Genomic DNA, 18,326 nt, shown 5'->3' on the forward strand with positions numbered 1-18,326 from the left:
GGGAGTGTGAGAGACGACGTGAGGGAAAACCTGTTTATTGTGTCAGATGATGCAACAGAAGATCTCAGACTTTCTAAGACATTACAATCCCAGAGAGAGTCCCAGAGAGACTCATTTCCCAGCTCGTGTTATGGCGACAAGATGTTTGGTCAAAAAAACTTTAAAAACAAAGTTTGTTAAAGAGAAAGCAGCATTAGAAGCATGACAGTAAGCAGTGATTACCTACAGCGGGTAATGATCTGGTCTACAGTGATGTACTGTCGGGAGAGATGGTCCTTAGATATGTTCAGTGGGTGACTCTCTGCTCCCCGTTACTGGGAGATACTGGTCTGTCACTATGACCTGCAGCCACATTATACAGCCTCTGTCATACACATCTTATGTGTTTTGTGTAAGACAGCTGCTCGTCCATTCAGCCGCTAGTAACCTAAATGTAAATTGTGTCTGTGCGTCCCATAGAGCAGGGTTTCCAAACCCAGTCCTCAGGGCTCCCCAACAGGGCAGGTTTTCCATATCTCCTTGCTGGAGCACAGGTGTAATCATTACTGACTGACACATTGTAACAGATCCACAGGTGGTCCTAATTGTGTCACATGTGATCCAGAAAACCTGCACTGTTGGGGAGCCCTGAAGACTGGGTTTGGGAAACCCTGCCATAGGGTATAGGACTCAGTGCAGTTCATGTGTGTGATTTTAATGTTTGTTTCCAGCACCATTTCCCAGTGCCCTGTAAAAAGACAGCCCAGCACCCTCTGGTTACCTTGTTCTCCTCTGGGGTAAAAAGGATGCGGAATGTAGACGCCATCCCCGGAGCCACTTTGTTGCACACGTCACTGGGGCTGATGATTTGGAAATAGGGCGAATTCTCCTGGACGACTTTAACCAGCCGCGGAACCTGGAAGAATGAACCGGCGCTCACTATGAGAGTCACCACTATAGTACCGGGTGCACCCGGTGCAGGGGATAGCGCTAGTCACGGAGGGGATAGATGTAGTACCCAGATAGAAGGGCGCAGCCTAATGTACATAGAAGGACTATGAATGACACAATCATGTCACACGTCTCACACTTTGGCAACATTTGAGAAGCTTGAAATTGTATTAATATTTGTTGCGTTTTCCCAGGAAATGGGACAGATTTCAGTTCAGTTATTTCATGTATATGACTATTATTACTTAGCTTAGTAATCAATATGATGTCGCCGATGGGGCTGTAGGAAGCTATGGGTATATTTTAAGCAGACTGCAATAGGAAGACACAATACTGTAATTTTGTCTGCACAACCCGCACTGCAGCGATGTCCAGTAATACAAACACTGGGGATATCTGCTGACTGCCGCATGACTTGTGCATGTATATAATGGAGACTCATTACAAGATATGATATATGACCCCCGTGATGCCCACCTTATCATTGTTCCTCAGGATTAGCGGCACCTCGTACGACTCGCAGGACAGGAAGTTCTGGAAGATGATCTCTGAAGGGAACGGCTGGAAAAGGGCTTGGTCCAGATCTACGGTGGAGAACTACAAGAGGTGGGAAGAATTAGAGATGTTAGACCATATATAGGGAAGGTTATCTTACCGAACTGTGTAGGAACATGTCTGCACTCTGCATGATTAACGTTACTGGTGGGAACATGGACAGTGTTATTCAAGCTCGTACCTAGGTGACGTTTGGTTTGTGTTTACATTATTTTCGGTCAAAGACATAGTTTGTAGGTATTTAGACTCGATATCAGTTAGAAAACATCATCAAAAATCCTATGATCTAGAGACGAGGAAATTATATGAATATTGGGTATATAGATCATTGAGGGACCAGGCTGTGATATCACTAGTGGGTATATAGATCATTGAGGGACCAGGCTGTGATATCACTAGCGGGTATATAGATCACTGAGGGACCAGGCTGTGATATCACTAGCGGGTATATAGATCACTGAGGGATCAGGCTGTGATATCAGTAGTGGGTATATAGATCACTGAGGGACCAGGCTGTGATATCACTAGCGGGTATATAGATCACTGAGGCACCAGGCTGTGATATCACTAGCGGGTATATAGATCATTGAGGGACCAGGCTGTGATATCACTAGCGGGTATATAGATCACTGAGGGACCAGGCTGTGATATCACTAGCCGGTATATAGATCACTGAGGGACCAGGCTGTGATATCACTAGCGGGTATATAGATCACTGAGGCACCAGGCTGTGATATCAGTAGCGGGTATATAGATCACTGAGGCAAAAGGCTGTGATATCACTAGCGGGTATATAGATCACTGAGGCACCAGGCTGTGATATCACTAGCGGGTATATAGATCACTGAGGCACCAGGCTGTGATATCACTAGCGGGTATATAGATCACTGAGGGACCAGGCTGTGATATCACTAGTGGGTATATAGATCACTGAGGGACCAGGCTGTGATATCAGTAGTGGGTATATAGATCATTGAGGGACCAGGCTGTGATATCAGTAGCGGGTATATAGATCATTGAGGGACCAGGCTGTGATATCACTAGCGGGTATATAGATAACTGAGGGACCAGGCTGTGATATCACTAGCGGGTATATAGATCACTGAGGGACCAGGCTGTGATATCACTAGCGGGTATATAGATCATTGAGGGACCAGGCTGTGATATCACTAGCGGGTATATAGATCACTGAGGGACCAGGCTGTGATATCACTAGGGGTATATAGATCACTGAGGGACCAGGCTGTGATATCACTAGCGGGTATATAGATCACTGAGGGACCAGGCTGTGATATCACTAGCGGGTATATAGATCACTGAGGGACCAGGCTGTGATATCACTAGCGGGTATATAGATCACTGAGGCACCAGGCTGTGATATCACTAGCGGGTATATAGATCACTGAGGGACCAGGCTGTGATATCACTAGCGGGTATATAGATCACTGAGGGACCAGGCTGTGATATCACTAGTGGGTATATAGATCACTGAGGGACCAGGCTGTGATATCACTAGCGGGTATATAGATCATTGAGGGACCAGGCTGTGATATCACTAGCGGGTATATAGATCACTGAGGGACCAGGCTGTGATATCACTAGCGGGTATATAGATCATTGAGGGACCAGGCTGTGATATCACTAGTGGGTATATAGATCATTGAGGGACCAGGCTGTGATATCACTAGCGGGTATATAGATCACTGAGGGACCAGGCTGTGATATCACTAGCGGGTATATAGATCACTGAGGGACCAGGCTGTGATATCACTAGCGGGTATATAGATCACTGAGGGACCAGGCTGTGATTTCACTAGCGGGTATATAGATCACTGAAGGACCAGGCTGTGATTTCACTAGCGGGTATATAGATCACTGAAGGACCAGGCTGTGATTTCACTAGCGGGTATATAGATCATTGAGGGACCAGGCTGTGATTTCACTAGCGGGTATATAGATCACTGAAGGACCAGGCTGTGATATCACTAGCGGGTATATAGATCACTGAAGGACCAGGCTGTGATATCACTAGCGGGTATATAGATCATTGAGGGACCAGGCTGTGATATCACTAGCGGGTATATAGATCATTGAGGGACCAGGCTGTGATATCACTAGCGGGTATATAGATCATTGAGGGACCAGGCTGTGATATCACTAGCGGGTATATAGATCACTGAGGGACCAGGCTGTGATATCACTAGCGGGTATATAGATCACTGAGGGACCAGGCTGTGATATCACTAGTGGGTATATAGATCATTGAGGGACCAGGCTGTGATATCACTAGCGGCTATATAGATCACTGAGGGACCAGGCTGTGATATCACTAGCGGGTATATAGATCATTGAGGGACCAGGCTGTGATATCACTAGCGGGTATATAGATCACTGAGGGACCAAGCTGTGATATCAGTAGCGGGTATATAGATCATTGAGGGACCAGGCCGTGATATCACTAGCGGGTATATAGATCACTGAGGGACCAGGCTGTGATATCACTAGCGGGTATATAGATCACTGAGGGACCAGGCTGTGATATCACTAGTGGGTATATAGATCATTGAGGGACCAGGCTGTGATATCACTAGCGGGTATATAGATCACTGAGGGACCAGGCTGTGATATCACTAGCGGGTATATAGATCATTGAGGGACCAGGCTGTGATATCACTAGCGGGTATATAGATCACTGAGGGACCAGACTGTGATATCACTAGCGGGTATATAGATCACTGAGGGACCAGGCTGTGATTTCACTAGCGGGTATATAGATCACTGAAGGACCAGGCTGTGATATCACTAGCGGGTGTAGGAGGGACCAGGCTGTGATATCACTAGCGGGTATATAGATCACTGGGGGACCAGGCTGTGATATCACTAGCGGGTATATAGATCACTGAGGGACCAGGCTGTGATATCACTAGCGGGTATATAGATCACTGAGGGACCAGGCCGTGATATCACTAGTGGGTATATAGATCACTGAGGGACCAGGCCGTGATATCACTAGCGGGTATATAGATCACTGAGGGACCAGGCTATGATATCACTAGCGGGTATATAGATCACTGAGGGACCAGGCTGTGATATCACTAGCGGGTATATAGATCATTGAGGGACCAGGCTGTGATATCACTAGCGGGTATATAGATCACTGAGGGACCAGGCTGTGATATCACTAGCGCGTATATAGATCACTGAGGCACCAGGCTGTGATATCACTAGCAGGTATATAGATCATTGAGGGACCAGGCTGTGATATCAGTAGCGGGTATATAGATCATTGAGGGACCAGGCTGTGATATCACTAGTGGGTATATAGATCACTGAGGGACCAGGCTGTGATATCACTAGTGGGTATATAGATCACTGAGGCACCAGGCTGTGATATCACTAGCGGGTATATAGATCACTGAGGGACCAGGCTGTGATATCACTAGCGGGTATATAGATCACTGAGGGACCAGGCTGTGATATCACTAGCGGGTATATAGATCACTGAGGCACCAGGCTGTGATATCACTAGCGGGTATATAGATCATTGAGGGACCAGGCTGTGATATCACTAGCGGGTATATAGATCATTGAGGGACCAGGCTGTGATATCACTAGTGGGTATATAGATCACTGAGGGACCAGGCTGTGATATCACTAGCTGGTATATAGATCACTGAGGCACCAGGCTGTGATATCTCTAGCGGGTATATAGATCACTGAGGCACCAGGCTGTGATATCACTAGCGGGTATATAGATCATTGAGGGACCAGGCTGTGATATCACTAGTGGGTATATAGATCACTGAGGCACCAGGCTGTGATATCACTAGTGGGTATATAGATCATTGAGGCACCAGGCTGTGATATCACTAGCGGGTATATAGATCATTGAGGGACCAGGCTGTGATATCACTAGTGGGTATATAGATCATTGAGGGACCAGGCTGTGATATCACTAGCGGGTATATAGATCATTGAGGGACCAGGCTGTGATATCACTAGCGGGTATATAGATCACTGAGGGACCAGGCTGTGATATCACTAGCGGGTATATAGATCATTGAGGGACCAGGCTGTGATATCACTAGCGGGTATATAGATCACTGAGGGACCAGGCTGTGATATCACTAGCGCGTATATAGATCACTGAGGCACCAGGCTGTGATATCACTAGCAGGTATATAGATCATTGAGGGACCAGGCTGTGATATCAGTAGCGGGTATATAGATCATTGAGGGACCAGGCTGTGATATCACTAGTGGGTATATAGATCACTGAGGGACCAGGCTGTGATATCACTAGCGGGTATATATATCATTGAGGGACCAGGCTGTGATATCACTAGTGGGTATATAGATCACTGAGGGACCAGGCTGTGATATCACTAGCCGGTATATAGATCACTGAGGGACCAGGCTGTGATATCACTAGCGGGTATATATATCATTGAGGGACCAGGCTGTGATATCACTAGCGGGTATATAGATCACTGAGGGACCAGGCTGTGATATCACTAGCGGGTATATAGATCACTGAGGCACCAGGCCGTGATATCACTAGCGGGTATATAGATCACTGAGGCACCAGGCTGTGATATCACTAGCGGGTATATATATCATTGAGGGACCAGGCTGTGATATCACTAGCGGGTATATAGATCACTGAGGGACCAGGCTGTGATATCACTAGCGGGTATATAGATCATTGAGGGACCAGGCTGTGATATCACTAGTGGGTATATAGATCATTGAGGGACCAGGCTGTGATATCACTAGCGGGTATATAGATCATTGAGGGACCAGGCTGTGATATCACTAGTGGGTATATAGATCACTGAGGCACCAGGCTGTGATATCACTAGCGGGTATATAGATCATTGAGGGACCAGGCCGTGATATCAGTAGCGGGCATATAGATCACTGAGGGACCAGGCTGTGATATCACTAGCGGGTATATAGATCACTGAGGGACCAGGCTGTGATATCACTAGCGGGTATATAGATCACTGAGGCACCAGGCCGCGATATCACTAGCGGGTATATAGATCACTGAGGCACCAGGCTGTGATATCACTAGCGGGTATATATATCATTGAGGGACCAGGCTGTGATATCACTAGCGGGTATATAGATCACTGAGGGACCAGGCTGTGATATCACTAGCGGGTATATAGATCATTGAGGGACCAGGCTGTGATATCACTAGCGGGTATATAGATCATTGAGGGACCAGGCTGTGATATCACTAGCGGGTATATAGATCATTGAGGGACCAGGCTGTGATATCACTAGTGGGTATATAGATCACTGAGGCACCAGGCTGTGATATCACTAGCGGGTATATAGATCACTGAGGGACCAGGCTGTGATATCACTAGCGGGTATATAGATCACTGAGGGACCAGGCTGTGATATCACTAGCGGGTATATAGATCATTGAGGGACCAGGCCGTGATATCAGTAGCGGGTGTATAGATCACTGAGGGACCAGGCTGTGATATCACTAGCGGGTATATAGATCACTGAGGGACCAGGCTGTGATATCACTAGCGGGTATATAGATCACTGAGGGACCAGGCTGTGATATCACTAGCGGGTATATAGATCACTGAGGGACCAGGCTGTGATATCACTAGCGGGTATATAGATCACTGAGGGACCAGGCTGTGATATCAGTAGCAGGTATATAGATCATTGAGGGACCAGGCTGTGATATCACTAGCGGGTATATAGATCACTGAGGGACCAGGCTGTGATATCACTAGCGGGTATATAGATCACTGAGGGACCAGGCTGTGATATCACTAGCGGGTATATAGATCATTGAGGGACCAGGCCGTGATATCAGTAGCGGGTGTATAGATCACTGAGGGACCAGGCTGTGATATCACTAGCGGGTATATAGATCACTGAGGGACCAGGCTGTGATATCACTAGCGGGTATATAGATCACTGAGGGACCAGGCTGTGATATCACTAGCGGGTATATAGATCATTGAGGGACCAGGCCGTGATATCAGTAGCGGGTATATAGATCATTGAGGGACCAGGCCATGATATCACTAGCGGGTATATAGATCACTGAGGGACCAGGCTGTGATATCACTAGCGGGTATATAGATCACTGAGGGACCAGGCTGTGATATCACTAGCGGGTATATAGATCATTGAGGGACCAGGCCGTGATATCAGTAGCGGGTGTATAGATCACTGAGGGACCAGGCTGTGATATCACTAGCGGATATATAGATCATTGAGGGACCAGGCTGTGATATCAGTAGTGGGTATATAGATCATTGAGGGACCAGGCTGTGATATCACTAGTGGGTATATAGATCACTGAGGGACCAGGCTGTGATATCACTAGCGGGTATATAGATCATTGAGGGACCAGGCTGTGATATCACTAGCGGGTATATAGATCATTGAGGGACCAGGCCGTGATATCACTAGCGGATATATAGATCATTGAGGGACCAGGCTGTGATATCACTAGCGGGTATATAGATCACTGAGGGACCAGGCTGTGATATCACTAGTGGGTATATAGATCACTGAGGGACCAGGCTGTGATATCACTAGCGGGTATATAGATCACTGAGGGACCAGGCTGTGATATCACTAGCGGGTATATAGATCATTGAGGGACCAGGCTGTGATATCACTAGCGGGTATATAGATCATTGAGGGACCAGGCTGTGATATCACTAGCGGGTATATAGATCACTGAGGGACCAGGCCGTGATATCAGTAGCGGGTGTATGAGGGGCCACCTTGAGAACCTCATACTTATTAGCCCTTCTGTCTGAGTACATTGTATGTGATGATTCTCGGTACAGCAGGACACCGGCTCTCCCTGCGCTCTGTACTACGCACCTTCTGGTGGCTGCTCTCACTCATGTCCAGCAGCTGAATGATCTTTGGGGGATGCATCTCCCGGGTGTTGGCCAATCGCTGCTCTGTGGTCAAGGACATTTCCCGAAGAAACGCTGAAGGAGTCAGCTATAGATGGGGGATAGAAATAATGATTATCATATAACTGTACGTGTCTGCTGTTCTGGAGGCTACAAACCCTGCTCTACAATGAGTTATTACATATACTATATCTTCCATACGTGCAGGATATGTGATAACAGCTTATACTGAAGAAGATAAAACAATCATTTCCTCCAGAACGTGAGACTCCAGCTGTCAGCAACCTATAATCTCTATCTGCTTATATCTCTATGTGATTATATATGTGACAGGACATATATATATATACATAACCGGGTGGTGATGGAATGTATTGTAATATTGCATTATAACTGTGTTATATTTTACAGTAGTAATATTCACAGAATATCTATGACTATATATCAGTAATTGTACTGTGATAGGAATGTAGGGTATCACGTTAATAGAACATTGATGGAGTAAATGACCGTATGAAGGCCGCGGCCCCGGTGATGTCCCCGCCCCCCGCGTCTTAGACTGTGTCAGTGAGGAACGAGCACTTTGTCTGAACAGCTGTCTCTGTTCATTTGCTTTGTGCAGGATAATCCTCGGTTTCAGTCACCAACATCTGTCGGCCTAAGCTGTCCTATGCTGCGGACACAGACGACCCAATTTAAGGGGCAGTCATTACCGTCACAGCCGTCTCTTCGTGTCTGCTCAGCTTCGGGTTACGCGGTGCGGAGACTTTGCTCTGGTATCCGCTCGTCATCTCCCGGAGTTTACTGCTTGGCATGGCTGACGGCCGGGTGCTCAGTACATCTGCGGAGAAACACAATAGGTCACGTTCTAGATGCTGTTACTGTCTACATGTATGACTCCTGTCGCATGTATGTATCCAGTGTCCTCTACGTATGACCATAAGTCCACATAACACATAATGTAACGCCTATTGATGCGCCTCATCTTGCGGAGAGGTATAAAGCTGAGATTCCATTATGAGGATTGATATTATTTAAATGAGTCTGAGACATCACATATTAAGGGTGCTGCGCGGAGGGACGTAGGGACATTCCTGCTCCCCCAATGGAATATTGCACCAGCTCTGAGCTACAGGTGTTATACTTCGCACTCTCCCAAATTCACTTTGACAGGGAAGCACATCTTTACATTTAGACATATAATAAATACTCTGGGCCTGAGTCTTTAAGGAGAGAAAAAAACAGTAACTTTGCAACTGCGAAAAACCATGTTGCATTGGAAGGAGAGGTCAATTCAAAATGTGGTGACAGATTTATAGTTGGGGAAGGACATGTCCTAGATCCAGTTTATATTTCAGTGTAAACATTAAGCTATCAATTATCTGTGTCCTACATGAAAAAACAGCCAGTATTTATCTTATGTGCAAAATGATAAACTAATTTGCACCCCTTGTACTGTAACATGCTTTGTCCTGGAGAACATTTACTGGGTTTTTTGCCTACTGTCCTTAATGACTGAGGCCCCGATGTCTCCGTATCCTCAGGAGTAATGTGAGACATAGACCATCAGTAACACACGACTGACAGGCTTTATATAATGACAGTGGTTGGAGGTTAGACTCTGGGGTGACATTTACACCTCTACTGCTAGAGATCCCCCCTACACACAAAGGAGATACTGGGGTGTGGAGGTGTCACCAGACAGCAGAGAGAAGGCTACACCCCGATGTGTGCTGGGTGTACAACTGAGGCGTTCAGCAAAGCACATCCAGGGCCCTCTCCAGAGAAGGTCTGGGGGCTGCTCTTATTATTCAGACACAGACCAAGGTGAAGTTGGACAGTTTATAACAAGTTTGAGCCATGCTGATCTGTTGTACAGTGTACCCAGAGGCCTGGTGCACACTGCAGGCTGATCTGTTGTACAGTGTACCCAGAGGCCTGGTGCACACTGCAGGCTGATCTGTTGTACAGTGTACCCAGAGGCCTGGTGCACACTGCAGGCTGATCTGTTGTACAGTGTACCCAGAGGCCTGGTGCACACTGCAGGCTGATCTGTTGTACAGTGTACCCAGAGGCCTGGTGCACACTGCAGGCTGATCTGTTGTACAGTGTACCCAGAGGCCTGGTGCACACTGCAGGCTGATCTGTTGTACAGTGTACCCAGAGGCCTGGTGCACTCTGCAGGCTGATCTGTTGTACAGTGTACCCAGAGGCCTGGTGCACACTGCAGGCTGATCTGTTGTACAGTGTACCCAGAGGCCTGGTGCACACTGCAGGCTGATCTGTTGTACAGTGTACCCAGAGGCCTGGTGCACACTGCAGGCTGATCTGTTATACAGTGTACCCAGAGGCCTGGTGCACACTGCAGGCTGATCTGTTGTACAGTGTACCCAGAGGCCTGGTGCACACTGCAGGCTGATCTGTTGTACAGTGTACCCAGAGGCCTGGTGCACACTGCAGGCTGATCTGTTGTACAGTGTACCCAGAGGCCTGGTGCACACTGCAGGCTGATCTGTTGTACAGTGTACCCAGAGGCCTGGTGCACACTGCAGGCTGATCTGTTGTACAGTGTACCCAGAGGCCTGGTGCACACTACAGGCTGATAACACCCAGCTGCATTTAATAATAAGAGTCTCCAGGGATCGCTCAGGAACGTTCCTCGAGGCACAAATCCCAAAGTGATCATTTGCAAAACAAATCTTCAAAGCAAACAATAACTACTATGTATGAAGTAAGCAGCATGTACCTCTCCCAGGGAGGGAGCAGATCCCAACGTTATTTATCTAATATGTAGGGATTGAGCGGGAATTTACAGTAACAAATGCTGGTAATTCTGGATTCATTAACTGGACAAATCCATAGTACCCCATATTTATATTATTTAATATTCCTATTCCTTCATACAAGACTAATCCTTGATTTTCGGATTACATACATGTGAAACAACCATTTTCAGGACCACATATATGCCAAATCCTATATTCTAAATGCCATGGCCTTCCCCTCACCATCTATCCCTAGTACAATCCATCTTATACGGTGCAGAAACCTTATCTTCCTGCAGCTCCACATCTGCTGCATCACTCTGCAGATCCCCACACTGGCCCCCTGTGTCTGACCTTCCAAGCCCTGAGCAACACGTCCTCCCCATACATCTCCATCCTCCTCACAAGATACTGTCCCTCTCACCCTCTGTGATCTGCCTACGACTCTCCTCCCCACTGGTAACCACCTCTCACTAAAGCCTCCAAGACTTCTCCCAGGCTGCTTCCCTCTTACTGAACATCTTACTCCTCCAAGAATCGTACTCTCTCACTATGTCATATCCTCCATCTGATACTATTCACTCTGAATGTTCCACCAGCTCCAGTCTCATGTCCTCTTCTGAGCCACTAGCTCCTCTAGTCTCAGCATTGTCCTCTCCTGTGCCACTAGCTCCTCTGGTCTCAGCATTGACCTCTCCTGAGCCACTTGCTCCTCTGGTCTCAGCATTCTCCTCTCCTGAGCCACTTGCTCATCTGGTCTCAGCATTGTCCTCTCCTGAGCCACTAGCTGCTCTGGTCTCAGCATTGTCCTCTCCTGAGCCACTAGCTCCTCTGGTCTCAGCATTGTCCTCTCCTGACACACTATCTCCTCTGGTCTCAGCATTGTCCTCTCCTGAGCCACTAGCTGCTCTGGTCTCAGCATTGTCCTCTCCTGAGCCACTAGCTGCTCTGGTCTCAGCATTGTCCTCTCCTGAGCCACTAGCTCATCTGGTCTCAGCATTGTCCTCTCCTGAGCCACTAGCTCCTCTGGTCTCAGCATTGTCCTCTCCTGAGCCACTAGCTCATCTGGTCTCAGCATTGTCCTCTCCTGAGCCACTAGCTGCTCTGGTCTCAGCATTGTCCTCTCCTGAGCCACTAGCTCCTCTGGTCTCAGCATTGTCCTCTCCTGACACACTATCTCCTCTGGTCTCAGCATTGTCCTCTCCTGAGCCACTAGCTCCTCTGGTCTCAGCATTGTCCTCTCCTGAGCCACTAGCTCCTCTGGTCTCAGCATTGACCTCTCCTGAGCCACTAGCTCCTCTGGTCTCAGCATTCTCCTCTCCTGAGCCACTAGCTCATCTGGTCTCAGCATTGTCCTCTCCTGAGCCACTAGCTGCTCTGGTCTCAGCATTGTCCTCTCCTGAGCCACTAGCTCCTCTGGTCTCAGCATTGTCCTCTCCTGAGCCACTAGCTGCTCTGGTCTCAGCATTGTCCTCTCCTGAGCCACTAGCTCCTCAGGTCTCAGCATTTTCCTCTCCTGAGCCACTAGCTGCTCTGGTCTCAGCATTGTCCTCTCCTGAGCCACTAGCTGCTCTGGTCTCAGCATTCTCCTCTCCTGAGCCAATCGCTCCTCTGGTCTCAGCATTGTCCTCTCCTGAGCCACTAGCTCATCTGGTCTCAGCATTGTCCACTCCTGAGCCACTAGCTCCTCTGGTCTCAGCATTGTTCTCTCCTGAGCCACTAGCTGCTCTGGTCTCAGCATTGTCCTCTCCCTCTAGATTGCTACAAGCAGGGCCCTTTCCATCCTATGTCTCACATCTGCATCTCCTTCATCAGCTTTGCAGGGCTTTTTCTGTTTTTATGATTGCATTTTAATAATTTATTACACTGACTCGTTCGTGCTGCAGAGTTTTTTGTGCCTTATAAGCAAATAAAGATAATGGTGGTGATGGTTTGCAAACATAGTTACAAATGTTTCCACTGCCTGGATTTCAGCTTCTCTACAGAATTAATAATAAACATTGTTCCCAGACAGCTGCCACATTGTTTCCATCAAGTATAAAACTAGAGCCCTTTACTAGAGTGAGTAAGAATTTGCTCTTGTAGGGCCAGATTCATTAAGGGACGCATACGGAGCACAATGTGCCCCTGTTTAAAACTGCACATAAATCGGCTAACCGTACGCCCGAAATTCAACAAGGAGCAGATGTGAAGAAAAGTGTGGTTATAAATACGGGTGTAGGTCCGCTCTGCCCTACTAGTCAGGACACTGCAGGACATGGTCAGTACATCTGAGGAATATAAATTCTCAAAAACACGCAGAGAAAAATAAATAAATTAATGTCATCTGAAAATAATATTGTCACTAATGAGAACATTTTAACATTTTTTTTAAAAAAGTCTTGTCCCCCAAACCCCCCCCCCCCCCTTTCCCCCATGAAATGCATCTATTAGGGTCCGGTACAGGTGCGTATTAAACGCTCTAATTCGGCCGATACGCTCCTTAATGAATCAGGCTGGAAACAGATATGAGCAAGCTGAATAGACAGTGTAGGGATCACTGACTAGCACACCAACATAATCTATTGCTCAGGATCAGTATATATAATTATATATATAATTATCGGAGATATCTTGTGTCTTCTGTAAACTCTTATACAGGGAGCACTAGGTACATAAGACCACAGCTACCGGTAATAGATATCACTTTATATTTCCCTCACAGTTCTAGTCATTGCTGGAACATAGGAGAACTAGTGAGTGCCCCCGGGTGACAGACACCCCATGGTCCACTTTTACAGTGTCCCATATCATCTATGTCCGTGGCTTGTGCTCAGTGCAGGAACATTAATCCATTCTTAGTAAGCAGATTACAGCTGTCAGGGAGATTAGTGCTGACCTGACACTCAGAATATGGGTTATGTTTGCAGCAATATGAATGATGTTAAGTCCGCCTCTCCGGAGACCAGAACAAGTCAGAACCTGTAACCATGGCCTAGATCATGCAACAGAATTACAACCACTTGTCATGTATGTAAATGTTATGTGTGATACTTATCTTGCTTCTCCTTCTGACGCCTGAACATGCTGGGTGCAGTAGTGCGACGAGCAAGCGATACTTACTAGGTCTGTACAGATAACTTTCATTTACAGTCTCTGGAAATCAGTACTGATCTCTGATTGGTTTCAGGGTTTAGTAGAAGAGGATTAACAGCAGCGACACAAATAATACAGATATTTCTTGTGTGTAGACTGACTGTTGCTGTTCTTGTCTGGTCCTGACATAAGTGGCGTAGTCGGCAGGAACCAAAACCATAGTACTGGTAAGCCCTGCTGTCTGGGACACACATAGTATAATATATTATAATACAGTATATTACACCCTAGTACTGGTAAGCCCTGCTGTCTGGGACACACATAGTATAATATATTATAATACAGTATATTACACCCTAGTACTGGTAAGCCCTGCTGTCTGGGACACACATAGTATAATATATTATAGTACAGTATATTACACCCTAGTACTGGTAAGCCCTGCTGTCTGGGACACACATAGTATAATATATTATAGTACAGTATATTACACCCTAGTACTGGTAAGCCCTGCTGTCTGGGACACACATAGTATAATATATTATAGTACAGTATATTACACCCTAGTACTGGTAAGCCCTGCTGTCTGGGACACACATATTATAATTTTCTGAAGTATTGGTATTTTTGTTTATTGTTTTGTACTGTTTCACCCTGTATAGTCGACTGTTTTGTACTGTGTACGGCGCCGCGGAAACCTTGTGGCGCCTAAAAAATAAAGGATAATAATAATAATAATAATATAATATATTACAGTAAAGTGTATTACAGCATAGTACTGCTAAGCCCTGCTGGCTGGGAGACACATAGTATAACATATTACAGCGCAGTATATTACACCCTAGTACTGGTAAGCCCTGCTGTCTGGGACACACATAGTATAATATATTATAGTACAGTATATTACACCCTAGTACTGGTAAGCCCTGCTGTCTGGGACACACATAGTATAATATATTATAGTACAGTATATTACACCCTAGTACTGGTAAGCCCTGCTGTCTGGGACACACATAGTATAATATATTATAGTACAGTATATTACACCCTAGTACTGGTAAGCCCTGCTGTCTGGGACACACATAGTATAATATATTATAGTACAGTATATTACACCTTAGTACTGGTAAGCCCTGCTGTCTGGGACACACATAGTATAATATATTATAGTACAGTATATTACACCTTAGTACTGGTAAGCCCTGCTGTCTGGGACACACATAGTATAATATATTATAGTACAGTATATTACACCCTAGTACTGGTAAGCCCTGCTGTCTGGGACACACATAGTATAATATATTATAGTACAGTATATTACACCCTAGTACTGGTAAGCCCTGCTGGCTGGGACACACATAGTATAATGTATTATAGTACAGTATATTACACCCTAGTACTGGTAAGCCCTGCTGTCTGGGACACACATAGTATAATATATTATAGTACAGTATATTACACCCTAGTACTGGTAAGCCCTGCTGTCTGGCCAAGCACAGGCCAGGGAAAGTGCTTGTCCAAACCTTAGAATCACCTAGAAATGGGGGGAGGGCTTCATTGCGGGTTGTAATAGGGGGCGTGTCTTTTATTTTAATATTCTTAACAAACTTCATGGATTAACCTTATTTATGTCTTAATTTAACCATATAGAAGAGGACCCTCAGGGCTGTCTCTACAACATGTTTCATTTGTGTCTCTTTCAGTAATTTTACTACAGAAATGCGTCTAGAATGTGCTCTCCTGCAGGATCGTCACTGACAGTAACTCAGCCCTAAATACCCCTCTCCCCACTAGCTCATCAGTAACCTCAATCTGCAAAGTGACGTTATTCATCCACATGTAGCCAGGAACGCCAGTATCCAACCTCTGCACACGCAGACACCCCTCTCTCCTCTATCCCTTACCCACAAACCATTAGGAGAAGAAAGAGATCTGCACTTACACATTCATAAAAGAACCAAATTACATAGCATCAACTGCACCCCAAAATAATCCACTGTCCTACATGACCTGTCTCTAACACCCCAATATAATGCAATGTTCCACAAAACCCTGTATCTAACACCCCAAAATAATCCAATATCACATCATAACCTGTATCCAGGACCAGTATAACGCGGTGTCCCTAGTACCTCAGTATAACGCAGTGTCCTAGTACCTCAGTATAACGTGGTGTCCCTAGTACCTCAGTACAACGTAGTGTCCCTAGTACCTCAGTATAACGCGGTGTCCTAGTACCTCAGTATAACGTGGTGTCCCTAGTACCTCAGTATAACGTAGTGTCCCTAGTACCTCAGTATAACGCGGTGTCCTAGTACCTCAGTATAACGCGATGTCCTAGTACCTCAGTATAACGTAGTGTCCCTAGCACCTCAGTATAACGCGGTGTCCTAGTACCTCAGTATAACGCGGTGTCCCTAGTACCTCAGTACAACGTAGTGTCCCTAGTACCTCAGTATAACGCGGTGTCCTAGTACCTCAGTATAACGCGGTCCTTAGTACCTCAGTATAACGCGGTGTCCTAGTACCTCAGTATAACGCGGTGTCCCTAGTACCTAAGTATAACGCGGTGTCCCTAGTACCTCAGTATAACTAGTACCTCAGTATAAACTAGTACCTCAGTTTAACGCGGTGTCCCTAGTACCTCAGTATAACTAGTACCTCAGTATAACGCGGTGTCCTAGTACCTCAGTATAACTAGTACCTCAGTATAGCGCAGTGTCCTAGTACCTCAGTATAACTAGTACCTCAGTATAACTAGTACCTTAGTATAACGCGGTGTCCTAGTACCTCAGTATAACTAGTACCTCAGTATAGACTAGTACCTCAGTATAACGCGGTGTCCTAGTACCTCAGTATAACTAGTACCTCAGTATAACGCGGTGTCCTAGTACCTCAGTATAACTTGTACCTCAGTATAACTAGTGCCTCAGTATAACGCGGTGTCCTCGTTCCTCAGTATAACTAGTACCTCAGTATAACTAGTACCTCAGTATAACTAGTACCTCAGTATAACGCGGTGTCCCTTGTACCTCAGTATAACTAGTACCTCAGTATAACGCGGTTGTCCTAGTACCTCAGTATAACTAGTACCTCAGTATAACTAGTACCTCAGTATAACGCGGTGTCCCTTGTACCTCAGTATAACTAGTACCTCAGTATAACGCGGTGTCCTAGTACCTCAGTATAACTAGTACCACAGTATAACGCAGTGTCCTAGTACCTCAGTATAACGCGGTGTCCTAGTACCTCAGTATAACTAGTACCTCAGTATAACTAGTACCTCAGTATAACGCGGTGTCCCCTAGTACCTCAGTATAACTAGTACCTCAGTATAACGCGGTGTCCTAGTACCTCAGTATAACTAGTACCTCAGTATAACTAGTACCTCAGTATAACTAGTGCCTCAGTATAACGCGGTGTCCCTAGTACCTCAGTATAACGCGGTGTCCTAGTACCTCAGTATAACTAGTACCTCAGTATAACGCGGTGTCCTAGTACCTCAGTATAACGCGGTGTCCCAGTACCTCAGTATAACGCGGTGTCCTAGTACCTCAGTATAACGCAGTGTCCCTAGTACCTCAGTATAACTAGTACCTCAGTATAACGCAGTGTCCTAGTACCTCAGTATAACTAGTACCTCAGTATAATTAGTACCTCAGTATAATGCGGTGTCCTAGTACCTCAGTATAACTAGTACCTCAGTATAACGCGGTGTCCTAGTACCTCAGTATAACTAGTACCTCAGTATAATGCGGTGTCCTAGTACCTCAGTATAACTTGTACCTCAGTATAACTAGTGCCTCAGTATAACGCGGTGTCCTAGTACCTCAGTATAACTTGTACCTCAGTATAACTAGTACCTCAGTATAACGCGGTGTCCTCGTTCCTCAGTATAACTAGTACCTCAGTATAACGCGGTGTCCTAGTACCTCATTATAACGCGGTGTCCCTTGTACCTCAGTATAACTAGTACCTCAGTATAACGCGGTGTCCTAGTACCTCAGTATAACGCAGTGTCCCTAGTACCTCAGTATAACGCAGTGTCCCTAGTACCTCAGTATAACTAGTACCTCAGTATAACGCG

At 46.1% G+C, this 18,326-nt stretch overlaps 1 protein-coding gene across 1 annotated transcript in view; it reads right to left on the bottom strand.

Annotated features, from left to right (window-relative positions):
• HYDIN (HYDIN axonemal central pair apparatus protein) overlaps positions 1-18,326 on the bottom strand; it is a 166,770-nt gene that overhangs the window by 141,389 nt on the left and 7,055 nt on the right. The window contains exons 2-5 of the mRNA XM_075189418.1: positions 9,113-9,240; positions 8,362-8,487; positions 1,408-1,527; positions 761-895 (exon numbers count right to left, since the gene is read on the bottom strand). Coding sequence (XP_075045519.1) covers positions 761-895; positions 1,408-1,527; positions 8,362-8,487; positions 9,113-9,214 — 483 coding nt within the window. The 5' untranslated portion in view covers positions 9,215-9,240. The remainder of the gene's footprint in view (positions 1-760; positions 896-1,407; positions 1,528-8,361; positions 8,488-9,112; positions 9,241-18,326) is intronic.

The sequence above is a fragment of the Mixophyes fleayi genome, chromosome 10 (assembly GCF_038048845.1).
Source record: "Mixophyes fleayi isolate aMixFle1 chromosome 10, aMixFle1.hap1, whole genome shotgun sequence".
Classification (NCBI taxonomy): Eukaryota; Metazoa; Chordata; class Amphibia; order Anura; family Limnodynastidae; genus Mixophyes; species Mixophyes fleayi.